The 17,955-nt window shown below is 40.6% G+C and overlaps 1 protein-coding gene across 1 annotated transcript; it reads left to right on the forward strand.

Annotated features, from left to right (window-relative positions):
- The first annotated feature begins 398 nt into the window (after positions 1-398).
- On the forward strand, positions 399-13,267 carry LOC112310129 (zinc finger protein 211). Its single transcript, XM_024566363.3, has 3 exons — positions 399-688; positions 1,537-1,663; positions 9,179-13,267. Exons 1-3 carry the CDS (start codon positions 491-493, stop codon positions 10,666-10,668), a joined length of 1,815 nt encoding a protein of 604 aa, XP_024422131.1. The 5' UTR covers positions 399-490; the 3' UTR covers positions 10,669-13,267.
- Positions 13,268-17,955: the final 4,688 nt, after the last annotated feature.

Here is a 17,955-nt window from a genome sequence, read left to right on the forward strand (position 1 = left end):
TTGTCACATACATATATGATGATGTAAGTAAGTCATTTGTGTCAGAAAATTTTCCAGAGTCTATAATGAACCCACTCATGTTTTTTATTACTCTCTGTATTGGTCTCACAGAAAATGTGTTTTTATTAATATGGACTCAAGCCCCTTCACGAGGAAAGGATGACAACTTTCATTAGCCATTTTCAAGATTTGACTTGCTTGACCACCTGTCATTTCTTAGCACCCTAAAAGGCGGATCTTGGCCTTTTCTGCTGAAGTGATGTGGGAAAACCTCTGATCACAGCCTTGGAGTCTCAGACCCATATTACCCATAATACCCTGAGAGGGATACCGCCGCGCCTACCCATTGACGGGTCAGAAAAGACATTTCCGTTGGGACGTTCCGACAGAGGCGGGACTTCCGGAATCTTTCTGCAGCGGGCATTTTGCTTCAGCCATAACCCGCTGAAGTTCATGCTCCAAAGCTCCAGATCGCTGGGTGTTGGTGGAGATGCCGGGGCGGGGAAGGCGCCAGAGTCGTGGTCCACACAGCACACACGATAGCAAGCAGCTCGGCGACGCTCCCCGTGTGAGCCGCGCCAGGGCCGGGACAGGGGCGGTGAAGCCGGGGGCGTCCTCCCTTACCTCCGTTCCCGCCCAGCCTCTCCCCCGGCGTCCTTTGGCGGCCTTGCTGAGACGCCCGGCCGGGGTAAGTGCAAGTCCCCTCACACCTCCCCCACACCGACCCCTCACCCCAGCGAACCCAACATCCAGGTGTACGAATGTCCTGTCGCCCAGGACCCTCGTGGAGGACCCTGAGGAAGGCTCATTGGAGAGAGTGTTGTGCTTTCTTAGGACACAGCAAGTACAGTGCAGAGTGGACGGAGTTACTCTTATCTGAGTTTCCCGTGATGATCTCGGTGGTGATTGTTGAAGGAAAGATCACAAGGCAGGCAGGGAGGACTTAAGCGCCTCATTCGGGGCTTTGGCGGGCTGTGGGACCCGTTAGGAAACGGGTTGTGCTGGATCGCACGGGAACCTGCCAAGCACTGTGTGGATGCCATATGCCTGGCTTTTGGGTGAGTCCAGACGGATACCTGTGCTATGGTGCAGAAAGGTGGCAGAGCTGAGGGAGTGAACCTGGGATTCGAAGATGTGAAGGAGGCAGACATTCCACAATGGTGTGCACAACTAGGAAAGTGTGAAGTGACGGTCCTGGACCCTAGTGTGAGGGCATAACGGTGACTATGCCTTGGAGGCATGATCTTGGAGACTCAGTGGAGTGTTTGGCAGGAAGGACGGGACCCTGCAGTCATGGCCATCGCTTAGATGGCATTGATCTGCCATCCCCTGCGACTCCCAAGCAAGCTGCTGCTGCTGAATGTGTGAACAGTAATGAATGGGATTGTGGTGAGAGAGCAGCCAGGCCTGGCATTAGGGCTTGGTGTCCGCACTGAACTGGGGAGCCCTGGAGGAAATTGATCGTGGGGAGGATGTGTAAGGAGTAGGATTGTGGTTCTCAGACAGCCCTCCATTCATTTGTCTCAATTCTGACAGGCTGGTGTGACCTTTGCAGACATTGCCCTGTACTTCTCCAGGGAAGAGTGGTGCCTGCTTGATGAAGATCAGAGATGCTTGTACCTGGATGTGATGCTGGACAATTTTGAACTAATATCCTCACTGGGTAAGACCCTCTCTCCTGCCAGTGATGAGGACTAGGCTTTGCATTTCTTTATGCCCAGTACTTTCTAGGGGGCTCTCTCTCCTTATATGTGGACTGTAAGCACCGCTTGATTTTCCAGTTTTCTGCGTACTTTCCTTGTTAGGGTTAGTTGGTTCTCACTGCTCTTTTCTCCCTCTGCAATACCAACACCTATTTTACTCAACTCATAGGGAAGGATTTACAGTTTGTAGTTGCAGGGAGCCAAATGCATACCATATTGATTAATGAGAAAAAGCAGTTTTGTATTCTCGTTGGTCGTTTGTATATATATTTTTGGACAATTATTCCTACATTTTTGGCTAATAAGTCTTTTGAGTTCTTGGATATTTTATATATTGATTTCTTTTTCACTTACTGGTACTTGGCTTCTTTTTGCTTCACAGATACTGCTTTTTTTAGTATAATTTCAGTGTTTTTGGTAACCCTGTGTTCTGCAAGTCTAGATGCTAGTTTTTCAGCTGGCTCAGATGCAGATTATTAGTGTTTAGTGTTCAATTATTTTTTTTTAAAGATTTCATTTATTTATTTTTAGAGAGAGGGGAAGGGAAGAAGGAAGAGAGGGAGAGAAACATCAGTGTGTTGTTGCCTCTTGCACGCCCCCCACTAGGGACCCAGCCTGCAACCCAGGCACGTGTCCTGACTAGGAATCAAACCATCGACCCTTTGGTTCTCAGGCCTGTGCTCAATCCACTGAGCTACACCAGCCAGGGGTGTTCAGTTATTTTTAACTGATGATACAGAGTTTTATTTAGACTAAGGTGTTGCTTTATTAATAGCCTGCAGTATATTATTGACATAACTTCATTATTCACGGGGAAGTCAATAAAGTAATGTTGGGTTTTTCTGAACCGAGCCCACAGTATCTTCAAGCCATATTTTTATATAGTTTGCAATCATTTTCTTCCATCCTGAGATTGCTGTTTTTTTTTCTTATTTTTCATTTTTTTGTAGGTGTTATTGATTTCTAGTTTTGGATAGAGGTTGAGGGAGGGGAAAAAGAGAGGGAGAAACAGCTAAGTGATAGAGAAACATCAATCCTTTGCCTCTGTCTCCCAACCCAACCAGTAACTGAACACACAACCCAGTCATGTAACCTGTCCAGTAATCCAGCAAGCCACCTTTAGTTTTGCAGGGTGACACCAACCAAATGAGCCACACTCCTCAGGTCTGCCATTTTATTTCATTTTGTTAATTGCTCTTGTTTTGTGAAGAAACTTTTTCATTTGTTGAGGTCTGCATTGTTTTTATTTGTTTTCTTGCCTAGTGGTTGTTCTGTATTCAGAAAATCATTTGAAAAAGAAATATGATGCCCTGACTGGTGTGGGTCAGTGGGTTGAGCATTGTCCTGCAAACTGAAAGGCTACAGGTTGGATTCCCAGTCAGGGATCATGCCTGGGTTGCTGGCCATGTCCCCAGATTGGGGTGTGGTAAAGGCAACACATTGATGTTTGGGTGGCATATTGATGATTCCACCATCTCTTTCTTCCTCTCTTTCTCCCTCTCTTCCCCTTTCACAGAAAGAAAGTATAAATTAAATCTTTAAAGTGAATAATTGTATAGATTTTAAAAAGCAAATCTCTTAAACTTCTTTTGTAGGTTGTCTTGAGGAAGTTAAGTTTATGGGCTGCCGTTTAATTTTTCATGCAGTTTGAAGTGATTTTTGTCAGTGGTTTCCAGTTTTGTTGTTTTACATGTGAATGTCAATTTTCCCAACCCCATTTATTAAGGAAACTTTTGAAAAATATTTTTTCATTTAATTTTTTAAAAGATTTTATTTACTTATTTTTAGACAGAGGGGAAGGGAGGCAGAGAAACATCAATGTGTGGGTTGCCCCTCACATGCCCCGCACTGGGGAACTGGTGTGCAACCCAGGCGTGTGCCCTGACTGGGAATTGAACCAGCGACCCTTTGTTTTGCAGGCTGGTTCTCAATCCACTGAGCCACACCAGCCAGTGCTGTATTCATTTTACTAACACACTGTTTACGTGCTTTGGCTTTGTGATAGATTGAATCAGGATGTGTGATGCCACCAAGTTTGTTCTTTCGCAAGATTCCTTTTGCTGTTTGAAGCCTTTTGATGTTCCCTGCATTTCAAGATTTTTTTTTTATGTGTAAAATGCCATTAAAATTGTTATCATCAAAATTGTATTTAATTTGTAGACTGATTTGATTTGGGTAGTATAGACATTTTAATGATATTAACTTTTAAACTCCTAGACCACTGGCTTTCTTTGCACTCATTTTTCATCTCTTTCTTTCATTGAACTCTTATGGTGTTCAGTGTACAAATACTTCATAATTTTTGTTTGAGTTTATTCCTGTGAATTTTAATTGTTTTTGATGCTATTCTAAATTTGACTACCTTCTTCATTTCTATGTTTACTTTTTAGTCCTGACCTAAGGATATATATATTGATTTTAGAGAGAAAGGGGTGTGGGGGAGGGAATGAGAATGAACTATGGATGTGAGAGAGTCATGGATGTGAGAGAAAAATTGCTTTGTTGTCTCTTACATACACCACAACTGGGGACCCAACCAGCAAGTTACGTTTGCATATTGACCTGGAATCAAACCTACTAGTCTTTGGAGGTTTGGGACAATGCTGCAACCAACTGAGCCACCTGGCCATGGCTCTTCATTTCTTTACCTGATAATTTATTATTAATGTGTAGAAATGGAACTGATATTTGTATGTTGGTTTTGTATCCTATAAATTTTCTCAAATTATTTATGTATTACTAAAAAATTTTTGCTTATTCATTTTAGAGAGAGGATGGGAGCCTGAGAGATAGGGAAACATTGGTCTGTGGTTCCACCCATGTATGCATTCACTGGGTGGAACACGGTGTTCCCTGGTGGATATCGAATCCACGATCTTGGCACATGGAGTCCATGGTCTCACCAACTCAGCTACCCGGACAGGACTCTGAAGTTGTTTATTAATTTCAGAAGTTTATAGTCGGAATTTATCAGTATTTTCTATGCAGGATAAAATGGCGTCTGCCAACATCTTTTATGAGGTGTTGTGTCTCTCAGGGTCACGTGTAATGTCTTATCCTAATGTCTGGTATAGGAAACTTGTTTCTTCTGTTTTAGTGTAGGTAAAGGTTTGCCAGTATTGTTTATCTTTCAAAAAATAGCTCTTAGATGTTCTTCTTTTTGTCATATCTCTATTTCATTTACATTTCTTCTAACGTTTAATTTTTTTTTTTCTTTGCTAGCTTTGGGTTTACTTTCTTGCTATATGTATTGTTTTCTAGGTGAAATGATAGCTTGTTTATCTGAGATCATTTTTGTTAATGTGGACATTACTTAATTTGGACATTTCTTAATTTGGTACATTGTGCCAAATCTTACCTTGCCTCTAGAGGTTTTTTTTTAATTTCTCTTTGTTTTTTTTTTTCTTTTACCCTTGACTGTTCAGGATTATATTGTTTAATTTCAACATATTTGTGAATTTTCAAGCTTTCTTGAAACTGAAATTGATTTCAAGATTCATAGATTGTGATCAAATAAGAAATTTGATGTGATTTTTTTTCTCAAAGTTTGCAACTTGATTTTCGACCTAACCTGTGATCTTTGTAGAGAATATTTTATGTGTGCTTGACAAAAGTGCATCCTCTGCTGCTATTGAATGGATTGTTCTCTATATGTCTATTTGTACTCTTTGCTCTAAACTGTACTCAATCTTCAATAATTCCTTATTTCTTTTGGATGGGATGATCTATTTATTGTTGAAGAGTTAATAGTGAAGTTACCTTCTAATGTGGGGTTTCTTTTTCTGCCTTCAGACCTGATATTATTTGCCTAACATATTTGTTTGTTGTGTTGTTTAGTGCATGATACTTAAAATTGTTATCTTGTTGATGAATTGACTTATTTTTCAATTCAGTCACGACCTTAGACCCTTGTGAGTTTTTGAGGAGGTCTTTTTGGCCTCCAGAATTTTAGCTACAGCTGCCATATTCTGGTTTCATTTGCATGGGATTTTTTGTATCTCTTTATTTTCATCCTGATTATGTCCATAAAGGTTTACTCTCTTGTAGGCAGCATATATAGTATCTCATTTTAAAAAATATCTTTAGTCACACAATGTCTTTTTTTAATAGATTTTATTTATTTATTTTTAGAGAGAGAGGAAGGGAGGGAGAAAGAAACAGAGAGAAACATCTGTGTGTGACAGAACCATCAATTGATTGTCTCTTGCTCATCTCCTACCTTGGACCTGGCCCACAACCCAAGCATGTACCTTGACTTGGATCCAACCAGAGACTTGGCTGTTTGTGGGAGGTTGCCCAACCCACTGAGTCATACCCGTCAGGACCATTCTATGTCTTTTGTTTGGGAATTTGTTTAAGGAGCACCTATTGCCACTTCTTCATTGGTTTCATCCTATTGCAGTTCCTTTGTTTGTCTTCCTGTCTTGTGGTCTTCCTTTGTGATTTGATGACTTTGTATAGGGATTTGACTCTTTTCTCTTTTGTATAATTATTACATACATTTTAGCTGGTGATTTGCAAAAGACTTACATAAAACAACTAATGCTGTTTACAATTTATTTTATCCTGATAACAACTTCCTTGCATAACAAAATTCTACCTTTTGAATCTCCAATCGTATCCCTTAATATGTGTTTGATGTCACAATTGACACTTTTTATATTTTGTATCTAATGAGGTATAGAGTGTTATCTTCATTGTTTTTACTAGATTTAATTTTAAACCTTTATAATAGTTACATAATACACCTTCTACCAATCCAGTGCTACAGTATAGTGAATTTCATTTCATTTTCACCCTCACAAAATTAGTGAGAATTAGTGAGAATTCTCACTAATAATTCTTACCCTCACTATAATTAGTGAAAATTACACTTCCCTGTGTATTTGAGTTTCTATTTAGTATTCTTTCATTTTGTCTTTTAAAAATGTATTAAATTATTTTTTAAATATTTTATTTATTTATTTTTAGAGCGAGTGGAAGGGAAGGAGAAAGAGAGGGAGAGAAACATCAATGTGTGGTTGCCTTTTACATGGCCCCTACTGGGGACCTGGCCCACAACCCGGGCATGTACCCTGACTGGGAATCAAAATCAGCGACCCTTTGGTTCACAGGACTGCACTCAATCCTCTGAGCTACACCAGTCAAGGCCTTTCATTTTATCGTAAAGAACGTTTTTTTAGCATTTCTAATAAGTCAGGTTAAGTGGCAGTGAACTTCCATAGATTTTTGTTTCTGGGAAGGTATTTTTTCCAAAGACCAGGTTCCTGAATAAAATGTTGATGGTTTGCATTTAGAGTTTTGGATTTACCATTTTATTTTCTCCTAGTCTGCAATTTTTTTAAGTATATTTTATTGATTACACTATTACATTGTCCCATTTTTTTCTCCCCTTTATCCCCTTCCACGTGGTACCCCCATTCCCTCTAGCATTCCCCTCTTAGGTCATGTCCATGGATCATACTTCTCAATTCTTTGGCTTCTCCATTTCCTATACAATTTTTAACCTCCCCCTGTCTGTTTAGTACCTACCAATTATGGTTCTTATTCCCTGTACCTTTTAAGGCATTGATATCCATTTGTTTGGTATCAATTATTGGAAAATTAATTATGTTCTTTTGGTAGCATCCTTCTCTTTAGTATTTTTATCCTGTATTTATGTCCTGTATTTATGCATTTGATGAAGTAGTAACTTCTTTCAATTTTATGGACCCATTCTGGCTAGAGAAATAGATTCATCTACATATAGATTTAAGAGTTGGCTGAGTTGGTGGTGTGTTTCAGTCTTGAGATAAGTCCCAGTCCTAGTCCCCTTTATGCTACATGAGCTGATGTTAGAATAACAAAAAATGTACCTGTCCACAGTTGCTTTGGCAGCATTTCTTTTCAATGACAATCAAGGGTTTTGGAGTCTCTGGTGGCAAATACTGCTGGGACATATGGGACATACTGATTTTTGTGGTCTAACTAGACAAGGTTATCGACAAGGGATTGACTCTGGACATCATGCTGAGAAACTCTGTAGGGTCCCCTGATATGTAAACTGTGGGGTGTGGGGAGTTCACAGATGTTGTAGGGACTTCTTTGGTTCTTAAAAACAAATAACCAGTGTTTTTCACCAAACAGTTCAATAAGTTCAACCTTAGAGCAACTAGTGGTTGTAAAAGGTAACACTGACCCTTGTTTTTGATCCTAGTGGTCTTCAAATATGTTTGCTAACCCACCTTCTAGTCATCCTTTTTATGCTGTTCTATTTTTTTTCCAAATTGGCTTTGCTGCTTGGCTTTTGTTTGTTTGTTTATTTGTTTATTAATTGGTATTAGAGAGGTAAGGGAAAGGAGAGAGAGAGAGAGAATCTTCCATTTGTTGTTCCACTCATTTATGTATTCATTGGTTGCTTCTTGTATGTTCCTTGACTGGGGAACAAACCTGGAATGCTTCCATATCAGGATGACACATTATCAACAGAGCCACATCATGAGGGCTAATTTTCTATTAGTCTTAATTGGCTTTTTATTCCACTCTCTCATGATTGATTCTGTTTGTGGATAGATGTCTACTTGTTCTGGAAGAAGGGAGAATTCTCATATTTCTTATTTGGACATCATCTTAAAGTTACATAGAACTTTTTTCCGGGGTATCTTTCATGCTTCGATATTCTACCACAGTGCTGCTAACCTCTTCAGTTTTTCTCTCAGAATTTTTATCTTCTATATTCCATGTAATGACTCAACTGGAATTTAAGGGGAAGAATCATTTGTGCATTCCAGGAAAAATATGACTCCGTCCATGATAGGGTGTACTCAGAGGCAGTCGTGCCTTGGTGAAGGGCTGTTGGAGAGGGTTTGATACATGGCATTTGTTAAATACATAATTAGGAACCTATTTTATTTAAAAGTATTTTGTTATCATTGCCAGTTCGCCACCCCATTCTACTTATTTATTGTTGACACTTTGTTGACCACTCAGTTCTGTCATCATTTCACTCACATTCCCAGCTCACAGATAATCTTCACCTATCTAAACTTTTCACTTCAACCATTTCTTTTACAGGTTTTTTTTTTTAACTGTGTTCTATCTTTTGTCCAAGCTTGAAGACCCTTGGAGTATGCACACATTGTTATCTTGACCTTGAACATGCTCTAGTACAATTAATGTTGATGAGTTTGAGCTCATTCAAATTACTCTACACACTCTTACGTCACCAGCCGAAAAGGTCCTAAGGGAAACCATTTGTGGAAGAACAGTTAAACCCTGTCTCCCTTCCTTATGGTTCATCCTTTGCTTGCATGTGTTCTGTGGTGAGGTCACCACCACTGACTTACTTTTGGGGCCATTTCTTCAGTGTCTGACTCACTTCTATTGAAAATGGTTTCATAGAATCATCCTTAGCTGTGACAGATGACCATGTGTGATGAGGATGTTCCTTCTTTATAAGATCAACATATACTTCACCAGTGTTTCTTTTTGTTCAGGTTGCTGTTGTGGAGCAGAGAATGTGGAAGCACCGATTGAACAGACTGTTCCTGTAAGAGTGTCACAGGCAAAGAATCTCAAGGTAGCTTTGTTTTCAGAGAAGAGCCACCCCTTTGAGAGTTGTGGGCCTGTCTTGAGACATATTTTCCACTTGATTGAGCGCCAGGAAGCACAAAACAGTCAGAAGCTATTGAGGTGTGGAGCATGTGCAGAACAATTTCATCACAGTACAGATATTCACCAGCACCAGGAGCAGTACGTGAGAGAGAAGCCTTTTGTGAGAGGTGTGGACAGGATGCCACTTGCCAAGGATTGCAATCATACTGTGTCCCAGAAGCTTTTTACCTGTAGGGAGGTTGGATTGGACATCCCTACTGAGTCAGAACATCGCCATCAAGAGGCTACTCACACCAGGGACAGGCTGGATGAAATCTCAACGACTCAAGTGATTATTCAACAAAAAAATTATTCCACCCTGAATGAATGCAAAAAAGCTGTTGACTGCAGTCACACGCATGTTCAGAGCAAGAGTATTTCTCATTGGAGACGGTGTTTTGTGTGTCATGACTGTGGAAAATATTTTACTAGATTTCCTAGTTTTTGTTATCAGAGAGTGAACAATGGACAAAGGCTATATCAGTGCAGTGAATGTGGGAAATCTTTTACCCACAAGGGTGAATTTCACTCTCATCAGAGAGTTCATAATGGAGAAAGGCCTTATGCGTGCAGTGAATGTGGCAAATCTTTTAAAACAAAATCGATCCTTCATCGTCATCAGGCAGTTCACACTGGAGAAAGGCCCTATCCGTGCAGAGTGTGTGGGAAATCTTTTAAAAGTACCTATAACCTTTATTGTCATCAGAGACTTCACACAGGAGAAAGGCCTTATGAGTGCAGTGAATGCGGGAAATCTTTCACCAGTAGCACTCACCTCCATTATCATCAGAGAGTTCACACAGGAGAAAGGCCTTATGAGTGCAGTAAATGTGGGAAATCTTTCACCAGTAGCACTAACCTCCATTATCATCAGAGAGCTCACACAGGAGAAAGGCCTTATGAGTGCAGTGAATGTGGGAAATCTTTTTGCAGTAGCACTGGCCTCCGTATTCATCAGAGAGTTCACACAGGAGAAAGGCCTTATGAGTGCAGTGAATGTGGGAAATCTTTTTGCAGTAGCACTGGTCTCCGTTATCATCAGAGATTCCACACAGGAGAAAGGCCTTATGAATGCACTCAATGTGGGAAATGTTTTAAAAGAGTCCATCACCTTCATTGTCATCAGAGAGTTCATACTGGAGAAAGGCCTTACGAGTGCAGTGAATGTGGGAAATCTTTTCGTGGTGTCACTGGCCTCCGTTTTCATCAGAGAGTTCACACCGGGGAAAGGCCTTATAGTTGCAGTCAGTGTGGTAAATCTTTCATCCAAAAGCATCAACTTCATCGTCATCAGAAACTTCACACAGGGGAAAGGCCTTACAAATGCAGTTAATGTGGGAAATATTTTAGCCAAAATTATTCTATCCTTCCTCCACACATGAGAGTTCACGTGGGTGGAAGGTCTTAGAAGTGTAGGAAATGTACACGTGTGTGTGTGTGTGTGTGTGTGTTAATAATATTGTAGGAAACTCTTTTAAGCCTTATGTTTGGGAATCAAACCTCATACAGCCAAACATGAACAGTAGGGAAGTTCCCCATAATTTTTCTTTATATGGGAAGCCTGTGTGTCCTTGTTGTACTTTCTTTTTTTACCCAGGTCTGTTTCCAGATTGATGTCAGTGCAAATTTCTGTACTGAAGATATTTCACCTTCATTCTCTATGTTTCCAGAGATGCATGAGTCATCATCCTAGTGTGCTCAGAGAAGGTAACTGTGTTCTGATTTGTGGAAGGAAATTAGGAGTAGCCTAACTTTTCAGGGCTTTACTCCTTCCACTCCTACTAATTGGTGTAGACCTTGTTCAGTTTTGGCGTAGAGAAAATCATCTAAGTTTAGCTGCAGCTTGCAGAAGGACTGCCTTTTTGGTGACATGCTTTTTTTTACATACCACTGGTAATTTTTGAGTGTCCACAAGACACAAATACAGGAACTGCCAAGCTAATCACATTTTGGTTTGTAAAATAAGGTCTTTTTCTTAAGTCTTCTTTAATCTTGGGTGCTTTATTTATTGAATGGGATAGTTCATAAAACAGTTTTGGGCCTTACAAGCATAGAGACATGAACACCTTTCATGTGTGTCTCAAACTTTCTCTACCTCCGAGGGGACAGTTTGGTACAGAATATAACTCAGCAGTTTTTACCAAACTTGCATTCCTGCTTATATCCACCCAGGCAAGACTGTGCACTCCCTAGTTCTCATGAGAAGCTTCAATGCTGTGAGTTTTAGGAGACACAGAGATCACTCCAAAGAAGCAGTAGCTATAACAACCTCAGATCATCTTGGAGCAGCATGATTTTTTTTTTTGTTTGTAAAGGATGCCAATTCTTTTGTAGGGAAGCTCTGGCCCAGGTCTTGCAAAGGGCTGTGTGCCATGAAGTGTGCAATTCCATGGGTGATGGTCAATAGTTGTAGCCCCACAAAGGTTAGGGGAGACTGTGATTACAGCAGAAACACTGGCCTAATAGGTGTTGGAGGAGACTGTAGCCATCAAGATGGAGTATGGCTCTTCTGAGTGTGCAACCAGAAACATTTCTGAGAAAAAGACTGCAGGATCAATGTGTATACAGATTAATGGATCTGCAGGAATATTTTTCTTATGTAGTATCAGTCATTGTCATTAAATATAACCAAAGGTTTTCTGACTGTATTGACAGCTCAACTGGTTAGAATATTACCTTGGTATGCCAATGTTCTGATTTCAATGTCTGGTCAGCGCACATACAAGAAGCAACAAATGAATGCATATGTAAGGGGAACAACAAATCTAGATTTCTCTCTCTCTCTCCCTCCCTTCCTCCCTCCCTTTCCCCCTCCCTCCCCTCCTCCTCTCTTTCTTTCTAAAATAAATAAAATAAAATATTTCATATCAGAGCCACTGGTGCCCTTGTAGAAAGAAAAAGTGTATCTATAGTTGAGGGATGTTGCTATTTTGACCCAGCCAGCAGTCTTGGTTTCAGTCAGTATTTATCATTGGCTGTATTTGCTGTTAACTGAGGCAAAGTCTCACCTAGAGCATATGAGAATATGTTTTGAATACCGAATTGCTAAACCTATTTTTAAAAATATTTGGACATACAAATTTTTTAAGTCTTGTACCATTTTTTAAAAGCTTTAATTAGTAAATACTACATTTCAAGGATAATATTTGTTTAGTGTTCACTTATTTGTGATATGAAAACCATCACCATTTTCATAATACTGTCTGTGTTACTTTCACTGGGAATTTACTTCATGGACATTTTAATCTCATCCCTTCACAGCTCTGTAAGTAAACATTGATTTATATTCCATTGTAATAATAACTGAGAATAACAGTATTTCTTCTGCTTTCATTTCCACTGCATATGTGTCTGGAGATTTACTAATGAAATATTAGTAACTCATCTGTTTTAGCTAAGAAATATTCTTAATCTTTGAAGTTAGCACTACAGATTTATCCATTCAAAACAATAATTTCTAATTTTTTACTTTAAATCTGGTACAAATACTTATGTATAATTTTCTTACATGGACATATGTTTGTTTCATTTACCTTTGTCAATAATACAGTGCACAGTTTGAGTGGTAGAGTAGGTGAATGTTTTAGAATAGAGATTCTCAGTTTGTGATCCAGTGTGTGAGGTTCAGCTTCTTTACATCATAGCAAATACCTGGTTGGTAAATTTTTTTTTATTTAAACTTTTAAAAATAACTTTGTAGAGCTACCTCACTGTTGTTTGATTGTATTTTTCTAAGGATTTATGGTGAGCCTGGTCTCAGATGTGTATTTGCTATGTATGTATCTTTGTTACATGTCTGATCCTATGTTCTGCCTACTCTGATATGAGTTCCTGGCGGTTTTCTATAACAAAAGGACAGGAACAACAAATATGCATGTTAGAATTCCATCTGCTGTTTTCTTGCTTTATTAAATAAATGTTCTTTTTTATTGAACTGATGTTTTAGTATTATGTACTGCTTTTATACTTTTCACAATGCAATGGACAATTTTGTTTTCATTTCCAGTATTAACATTCATCATTAGTTTAAAAAGTCCAGTCATTTTGTAATGGGATGCTGAACTGGAGGTCCCCCAAAATGTAAAAAAAAAAAAAAAAAATAGCTATCACTTGGGGGGTGAGGTAAGCAGAGCAGGGTTGTTGAGAACTATCTTGCATATCTGAAAATCTGGGCCAGAGTTTTAATATGTTAAAAGCTGTGCCTGCCCATAGCCAGGGAGATGGGCCTGACTAATCCGTGATGTGATGTAGCTGGAGGGGTTTCCTGTGCCTGCTGGGGCAGCTTGGCGGCTCCTGTGTCATGGGTCCACATTTGCCTGGACTAATAATGGCAGTCAAGAAAGGTAGAAGAAACCAGACCACTGGCTGATTTGGAACCCCAGCCCGCGGGGTCCGTGTACTGTGGCTGCAACGAAAAAATTCACGGGGACTGCAGAAGTCCTGTGGAGAAAAAGGGACAGCATGGCCACTCTCAGAGAGAGGGCACTGACCCCTGCCTGGACAGGCTTTTATTGCTTTTCTGAGCACATTACATTTGCGGATGGTCCTCATTTACTATGCACAGGTTGGCTTGAGGTGGTTACCTTTTACAGAAAACAAAGGAGAGGTTGTTGCTAATTACATTAAAGAAGAGGGATATTTGCAAATGCAAAGGGAAAAGTGGTTGAACTGGCTACACAGGTCCTTGGGAGGTTTAGCATAGATTTTAGGAAGTTACTTTAAAGAGATGCAGTGAACATTTGCTGCCTCAATTCAGGGTGAGGGAGTTTTAGCAAAAGCAAGCCTCAAAGCAGCCTAGGTACAATGCAGGCCTGATTCCCCATGGAAGAACCTCTCTGTGGGTGTGGGTCCTGTGTGCTGACCTTGCTCCTCATCAGTTTTCCAAACCAGGGGCTGGGCTACATTCCCCTCGCCACACGGAAAGGTCCCCTATAACTGGCAGGTGTAACCCAGTGTGAGAGGAGTCGGAAATGGGGTTATGGAGGAAATTCCACGCCAAGATTTAAAACCCAGGCATGGCAGCCATACTGGGGCTTTACCATATGATTGGGAGTGGAGAGGGAGCTCTCTAAACCACGTGGCTAGAAAGCAGGAAAGCAGGTTATAACAGCCAGGTGGAGCTCTTTCTTGGCCCTGTGGTTTGAAAGGATGGAGAAGGATTCCCCTGCCCACCATGAAGATGCAGTTTTGGATTAAGAACAGGAGAATAGCTGAGCTACAGACATTTCTTTTCCTGCGGTATGGTACCCCTAACTGGCCTGGTTTGGCAAAGGGTGGGGGGCAGGACTGTATGTTTGTGGGTGTTTCTTTGTTAATATAGAGAATGAGATTTAACAGCGATATTCCGCCTTTATTCTCAACCTGTATAACTTCTGAATAAATAGTTCCTTTCCTTTTTACCAAACTCTGGTATTGAGAGCCACAGTTTTTTATTGGCAGTGGGCAAAAAGAACCACAAATTAATAGACACACATGGGTTTTCTTTAACAATTTCATATTACAGTAAGCCTTGTTTTGTATTTCTTTTTCTTTCTTTCTTTTTTTTTTTTTTTTTGGTCTCCTATCATGGGGGTTTTTTGGGTTGGAACAGTTTTCTAAAGGAGACCAAATGGCATCATGACGGACAGAGTGGTTTGGTCTCCAAAATTTGAGGACAGAGGGAAAAGATAGTGATCAGATGTCCCATGCCCTGGGTCAGGCAACCTGGAATTCAATTCCAGATTCTCAAATATTTTTGGGACATACAATCAAATTGTTACAGGACAGGAAGTAGCCTGGAGTGGGTCCTTCTCAGTCAGCCTGTAATGTATGTGGTTTTGACTCTGTGTAGGAAAGATTTCACAACATGGGGCCAGGTGATTTTTGGAGTATGTTTATTAAGGCTGAAACAATGGAAGGACTTAGAGTAAATGAAGGAACAGGAGAGAACCTAGGTGGTGCTCTGCTTTGGTTCATTAGAAAAGTTTGAAGAAAGGAATGAGCCACATCAGGGCTGCTTTTAACTCACTGGGAAGTCAGAGAAAAGGGAGCAGACAGGTTCAGAGGGGAAATCAGGGTCAAGCTGCCAATGGCTGCATGTCTCATGGGGGTCCTTAGAGTTTAGGAGGAAGTAAAAAGTTCATGTCAGCTAAGGGGCATGGCTGTGCTCATTGAGCCCTGAGCTTTTGTCCCAGGAGATTTTTATTTCTATTTTGTCTGTGATGATCTTAGGGGAGAATTTGCAATGTTTTCTGGTCTGCTTTAGTGTTTTAATTTATCTTGAGTCTGTCTGGCTTTTAATGTGATTTTTCTTATTTGTTCCCCTGACTTCATTTGTACTTGGGTATAGCTGGCAAAAGTGACATTAATTGGATCTCTGTTCTCTCTTTCCAGACCAAGGTGATTTGAGGTATTTATATCTGGTTAGATAGAGGTACAAACCATTCGTGCTTGAGTATTTTTGGTTACAGGAAATAAGGTCTTGCAATTACCAGCTGGCTGTAAGTTGCTCAAACTGTTTGACCTTGTTTAATTTTCTTGTCTCAGTGTTTCTATTGCACTGGCCCAGAAATTTTCCTACCTTTTGACTACACAGAAAAAGGAATATATACCCAAATAATTCTTTACCAGGCTCCCCATTTGCTACTTCCCTCAGAAGTAACATGTTAGAATTTGTGTGATAATGAGTTCCACCACTAGTAGTCGTAGAACTGTAAGCAGCGGCAGGTGCCTGCACTTCTGTAGGGGAGGACGAATTAAACAGCAGCAGCTGCTTTTGAGGGGGGGGGGGGCGGCATAGGAGTGAGCTGGGAAACAGGCTGTTCCACCCTCTGGAAGGGTTTTGTATGAGCCTCTACAGAGACAGGCTGGCCTCTTACTAGGGCTGTGAAGAAGGTGTTCTCTAAATCATCTCATTTTGTGACAACGCACATTCTACAAGACTATTAAATCCCTACCTTGGTAAAGGGCCATGAACGTCTGAAGATAAGGTATTTCATTCCATTTGCTTTCATTTTTGCAAAACAAATCTAGTTGGAGAATAGTGTTATAGTTCACAGATCCAATTACAGGTCAGACTTCTCTGTCCTTTAGTTTATATTGAGGCCAGTGACATTGCAAAGGAAAATAAGGCACTTTTTCTTTTGACATTTTCTTTTGACATCACCCTTAAGTTGGACCAGTTGTTAAGGAGACACCCTGGGGGCAAATCTTGGGGAATGCTTTGGCACCACCCATTTTGTCTCTGTTTTACTGGGTCAATACAGAGATGACTGATCATGAGGTTCCCAGTGTCAGGACATGGGAACCGGATGAAGCGCCCAATCAGTTATTCTTAAGAGTTCTATAAATTTCTGTCCTGTTTAATGGTATGAGCTGAAAATTTATTTTTAGAAATGTTGGGAACCGCCCTGCCTGGTTTCAGAGGCTGTAACCCCCCCATGGTTAAGGCTGAGTCAGAGTTGGGACCATAAGCCACTAAGGAGACAAAGCTTATCTCCCTGGCAGGTGTGCCACCCCTGCCCACTTCACCCTGCTTGGCTCTGAGCTTGGCCAGTTAGCCAATGACGGGTAAGAATCCTCAAGGGAGGATCAACCTAAGACAGGCTCTGGTCACCAGTCCTTCCCAAACTCGCAGGGAAGGACTCGGGGGGCTGTGGAAAAAGGGGGTGATGGACCCTCACCCCTCGACTTTGAAATAGCCTGAGTCCTCATTCTGTCTGCAAGAAGTCTCCTAATCTCTTGGCTGCCTTACTTCCCTTGCCTGACTTAAGCCTGAAGCAATAACAGAGGGCAGTGCAGTCCTGTGCTGGGAGGGGCAGATTCCCTGGGGAATCAGACCTAAGAAAAGTACATACATTCCTGTGAAACCTACTTAATTTGTACCCTCAGTTTAAAAGATAAGGGTCCAGACCTGAGATGAGTCTGGCACCTAAAGTTTTATGGCCCTCTAACTAATTGGCTGTAACTCAGAATAAGCCCTCAAAGTTCTCTGTAAATCATGTATTGTTTAACCCTTACTGGCTAACAATGATTGATGAGCTTTATCTGTATTCCTGTGCGAATGAACCTAATAAAAGCCCATGGAGAGAAAGGCTCTGGGCCCTTCTCCTTCGAGAAATCGGCCACCTCTCCTCCCCAAGCAGATCATGTCTTGGTAGACTTATTCTTCATCCATGGCAGACCGGGGCGCTGCGTTAAAGCCCCCCGACAGAGAAATTTGTAATTTAGAATATGTCAGAGTTCTTCCATGGATTTTTAAAAGATGAGAGGTGTTTGTAAATGTATCAGTGCAAAACAATGTGTTTAGATGACCAAACACAGATCTGCTCAAAGATCTGATTATAATGCAGTTGTTATGGATCCACATCCTTTGTAAAGACACAGCATTCCAAAATAATCATCATACTGTAAATGAATGTGTAGATTTTCACTTCTAGATTTTCACTTTAACAATAAAATTATGTGTATACAAGTAGAACCTAGTTAGTAATTCTTTTCTTTCTTTGAATGGCCCTGATTTCTTTATTTTTAAAAAGTATTTCTATTGATTATGCTATTAGTTTTCACAATTTTCCCCATTTCTCCACCCTCCCCCCTTCCACCCCAACCCTCCATCATTCCCCCAACAATTTCTTGCTGT

This window comes from Desmodus rotundus, chromosome 12, assembly GCF_022682495.2.
Source record: "Desmodus rotundus isolate HL8 chromosome 12, HLdesRot8A.1, whole genome shotgun sequence".
NCBI lineage: Eukaryota > Metazoa > Chordata > Mammalia > Chiroptera > Phyllostomidae > Desmodus > Desmodus rotundus.